At 44.1% G+C, this 5,081-nt stretch overlaps 1 protein-coding gene across 1 annotated transcript; it reads left to right on the forward strand.

Annotated features, from left to right (window-relative positions):
* Positions 1–44: 44 nt before the first annotated feature.
* Positions 45–4,802, forward strand: LOC107574185 (BRCA2-interacting transcriptional repressor EMSY-like). Its single transcript, XM_016260650.1, has 3 exons — positions 45–450; positions 766–1,080; positions 3,448–4,802. Exons 1-3 carry the CDS (start codon positions 109–111, stop codon positions 3,634–3,636), a joined length of 846 nt encoding a protein of 281 aa, XP_016116136.1. The 5' UTR covers positions 45–108; the 3' UTR covers positions 3,637–4,802.
* Positions 4,803–5,081: the final 279 nt, after the last annotated feature.

The raw sequence follows: 5,081 nt of genomic DNA on the forward strand, positions 1-5,081 counted from the left end.
GAGGGTGTGTGTGTGTGTGTGTGTGTGTGTGTGTGTGTGTGTGTGTGTGTGTGTGTGTTTGCGCAGGTGGAGGCGTGTGTGCCGCAGGTGAAGCCGCTGCAGGAGCAGATGGTGGTGGAGGAGGGCGAGCTTGAGGGAGACACTCTGGATCCTCAGACAGGTCTGTTCTACCGCTCATCTCAGCCCAAACCTGCAGCCGGCCCGTCTGACACGCCCACTTCCTCTAAGAGGGCGGAGCCTCTCACGCCCCGAGTCTCCATACAGAGAGCTGCTGCGTCTGCGTCTGCGGCGCTCGTCTCCTCGAACCCTCCACACAAACCGCAGCTGCCCAAACTGCAGCAGGCGCCCTCCTCACACCACCGGCCCAACACACACACGCAGCTGTCGCAGCCGCCGCCGCTGCAGGCGCATCACCCCGTGTGCTCCAGCAAGACTCCCAGCAGCAGCCAGGTGAGGCCAGCGCGGATATCGATCCGTCTCATCCACTGATGTAGATCCTCGGGTGACCGTTAATGGTCGCATGACATGCATCTAAACAGATAAAACATCTTTAGTTTTATTTGTTTAATTATTATTTCTTTTTTTTACTGCAGCTTTAAAAGCTTGAGTCGTTACCATTATAGTCGTGCTGTGGATGTCGTTATTTTCACAGAATATGAACGATAATTAAAACTTGGCTGTTGTCGTGGTGTGGACTCACTCTTAGAGTGATTGTTTCTGAAGGTGCTGGTTATGGTAAGTGACGGTTCTCTGTGTGTGTCTCAGCTGCAGCAGCCGATCATCACGCAGGGAGCGTCTGTCACGAAGATCACGTTCGGCGCTCATCAGTGTCCCCCGGTGTCCAGCAGCGGCGAGGCGTCCGTCAAGCTCCAGCCGGAGCCCAGCTCCAGTCACACAGCGCCGGAGAAGACCTCCGACATCCTGAAGATCTCCATGATGCAGGCGGAGATCGAGCCCATGGTGGTGGACTCGTCCAGCGACTGCGGCCCGCTGACCAAACCACCGAGCGCCTCGCCGCTCATCAGCAGCTCCAAACAGACGCTCGGCCGCGTCAAGAGCAAAGACCTGGACATCATACAGGTGCTCCTCTCACGCTTCTCCTCTGTAGCGCTTCATACAGTACAGATCGTTTCAAAGCAGCTTCACAGGGAAAGAACAGGATCAGTGATGCAGACTTCATCACAAATGAGACCAACTCAGGTCAGCTGTAAGCAGTAGTATCGTTATTCAGATCAAGGTAGTGTCAGTGCCATCAAATCAATCATATTACTGAATATCAAGCGTATTTAGGCCCAGCTAAGTAAGCCCAAGGTGGCAGTAGTAAGAAACCCAAACTCCGTCGTTCTTCTCCAGAACATCTGTTGCGTACAGTCCTGTGAAATCTGTTTTATATTTTCCAAAATTCTGTTATTTATTTTTTTTCTAAATACATTTTTTCTGTTTTAATTTTCTGGATTCCATTTTAATGGTTAAATCAAAAAGCTTGTCTAATTAATTGAATTCATTAAAAAAAACATGCCCATAATAAGGCATGAATGCATAAAACATTTTAATTAACGGTTTAATCAAACGAAAATTAAACTATTTTTAATTCTTTAATTTTAAATATTACATTTTTTGGCAAACAAAGTGCTACACAACAGAGGTTTACTGTTAAAATTAAAACATGATGAAAAGTTTTAGTAATTATTTTATTAGTAGTCATACTATTAGAATTATTATTACTTTGAGAAATACAGTAGTGATATATTTCTGTCATAATTTCTTCAAGTTGAACCGAACTTTTATTTTGGCGGGTTGTAGTGCAGATCTTTGTGTTTCAGTGTACAGATAAAACATCTTTAGTTTTATTTGTTTAATTATTATTTCTTTTTTTTACTGCAGCTTTAAAAGCTTGAGTCGTTACCATTATAGTCGTGCTGTGGATGTCGTTATTTTCACAGAATATGAACGATAATTAAAACTTGGCTGTTGTCGTGGTGTGGACTCACTCTTAGAGTGATTGTTTCTGAAGGTGCTGGTTATGGTAAGTGACGGTTCTCTGTGTGTGTCTCAGCTGCAGCAGCCGATCATCACGCAGGGAGCGTCTGTCACGAAGATCACGTTCGGCGCTCATCAGTGTCCCCCGGTGTCCAGCAGCGGCGAGGCGTCCGTCAAGCTCCAGCCGGAGCCCAGCTCCAGTCACACAGCGCCGGAGAAGACCTCCGACATCCTGAAGATCTCCATGATGCAGGCGGAGATCGAGCCCATGGTGGTGGACTCGTCCAGCGACTGCGGCCCGCTGACCAAACCACCGAGCGCCTCGCCGCTCATCAGCAGCTCCAAACAGACGCTCGGCCGCGTCAAGAGCAAAGACCTGGACATCATACAGGTGCTCCTCTCACGCTTCTCCTCTGTAGCGCTTCATACAGTACAGATCGTTTCAAAGCAGCTTCACAGGGAAAGAACAGGATCAGTGATGCAGACTTCATCACAAATGAGACCAACTCAGGTCAGCTGTAAGCAGTAGTATCGTTATTCAGATCAAGGTAGTGTCAGTGCCATCAAATCAATCATATTACTGAATATCAAGCGTATTTAGGCCCAGCTAAGTAAGCCCAAGGTGGCAGTAGTAAGAAACCCAAACTCCGTCGTTCTTCTCCAGAACATCTGTTGCGTACAGTCCTGTGAAATCTGTTTTATATTTTCCAAAATTCTGTTATTTATTTTTTTTCTAAATACATTTTTTCTGTTTTAATTTTCTGGATTCCATTTTAATGGTTAAATCAAAAAGCTTGTCTAATTAATTGAATTCATTAAAAAAAACATGCCCATAATAAGGCATGAATGCATAAAACATTTTAATTAACGGTTTAATCAAACGAAAATTAAACTATTTTTAATACTTTAATTTTAAATATTACATTTTTTGGCAAACAAAGTGCTACACAACAGAGGTTTACTGTTAAAATTAAAACATGATGAAAAGTTTTAGTAATTATTTTATTAGTAGTCATACTATTAGAATTATTATTACTTTGAGAAATACAGTAGTGATATATTTCTGTCATAATTTCTTCAAGTTGAACCGAACTTTTATTTTGGCGGGTTGTAGTGCAGATCTTTGTGTTTCAGTGTGTGTAGTAGAGCGCACATACACACACATACACGCACGCACTCTCACACGCACGCACGCACACACACACACACACGCACATACACGCACGCACTCACACACACGCACACGCACGCACGCACATACACACACATACACGCACGCACTCTCACACACACACACACACTCTCACACACACACACACTCTCACACACGCATACACACTCACACACACACTCGTCCAGATCTGATTCAGTCTACAGACCTGCTTCTGATTTATTCACACAAGATTTATGCAGTGGATTCTGCATTTTCCACGTTGCTGAGGTCATGTGATGTGTGTTTGTGGTCAGGTGATCCCGCAGTACTCCATCATGCCCGACTCCAGCCAATCAAACGTGGTGGTGGAGCCCAGCGGCTTCCTGGAGATCACCGACTTCACCAGCCAGCGTCTGGACGAGGAAGCTGCCATGGAACAGGAAGTGGACAGCAGCAACGACGAGGGGGCGGCGGCCAGCCCCACGGCCGACCAATCACAGTGAAGCGTGCTGATTTGATTTGTTCAGAGGAGAAAGACCTTCTGTTTGTGCTTCATCACAGCTGTATAGAGAATCATGCAGTGAGTTTGTGCTGTAGAGCGAAACCTTACTTTATGGAGAATACCATTCCTGACGGAATGATAGGAATGTTTGTGTTGATTTCTACTTAAAGGGACAGTTCACCCAAAACTGGTCATTCTGTCTTTGTTTACTGTCCTTCAGATGTTTCTTTCTTCTGTTGAACACAAAAGAAGATGTTATGAAGAATGGTGGTAAACAAATGCCATTGGTCCCCATTGACTTCCATACTAGGGGAAAAATACAATGGAAGTCAATGGGGTCCAACAGCTGTTTGTTTACCAGCATTCTTCAAAATATTCAAACCGCTTTGAAACTTGATGGTGAGTGAACGATGGTTTGGGTGAACCGTCCCTTTAATTTATAGTTTGAAGTAGAGCTGATGGACTGGAAGCTTCCAGATGATGATGATGATGATGAGCGCTGCTTCATCAGGACGTTTCGTGACTCCGCCTCCGCTTGTGTTCTGCTCTCTGATTGGTGTAAATAGCGTTTGATGGTCGTGTCCTCACTCGTGTAAAGCAGTGTCTCGTTTGTGCTCGGTGGATGTAACGCTCAGCATTTTAACTCTATAAACTTTACTACAAAGCTGTGTTGTGTGCTGTGATTGTGCGTGTGTTTGCACAGGTGAGCGGCTCTCGGGTTACGCGGCGGGTGTGTCCGCAGGTGTGTGTGTGTGTGTGTGTGGAAAGTGTCAGTGTCATTATAAGGGCCGAGTTTCCCTGTGACTCCTCATTGTGATGGAAACAAACGCGCGGTGGGTGTGAGCGTGGGACAGGGGGTTTTGTGTGTGTGTGTGTGTGTGTGTGTGTGTGTGTGTGTTTCTGGGTGGATTCCGGTCCTCTGAAGTGGGCAGAGACTCCAGAGGATGGTGGGACTTTCCTGCTGTCCCCAAGGATCGGAGCGCGCTCCTCTGGGAGCGTCATTCGTTTGTTTCCTTCATCGCATCCGCGTCGTTTCACTTTCAGCTCAACAGAAGACCGTCTCTGTTCTCATCTAATAGTGTCAGTGCCGTCAAATACATATCACTTCAATTACAGTTTTTTTGTTTTTTTGCTGAAATTCTGTTTGTTTTTTTTTCTCCAATTTCAAATTTTTTCTGTTTTCATTTAATAAAAGTTATTTTAAAAATGTATTATTATTATTATTAAAAAAAATAACACTCTACAAAATACCTTTTATTTTTCCTCATTATTATTATTATTATTTTTTTAACAAATTCATTTTAGTTCAAATTTTCTGGACATTTTAATGGATTAATTACTAATTTTAGTAATCAGAAAGTGTGTCTGATTAATCGTACTCATGAAACTTAGACGGTTTAACAGCAATTAAAAGTTTAACAAAAAAAAACACTTTTTAGGTCCATA

The sequence above is a fragment of the Sinocyclocheilus grahami genome, unplaced genomic scaffold (genome assembly GCF_001515645.1).
Source record: "Sinocyclocheilus grahami isolate Dianchi unplaced genomic scaffold, SAMN03320097.WGS_v1.1 scaffold2139.1, whole genome shotgun sequence".
Lineage (NCBI taxonomy): Eukaryota > Metazoa > Chordata > Actinopteri > Cypriniformes > Cyprinidae > Sinocyclocheilus > Sinocyclocheilus grahami.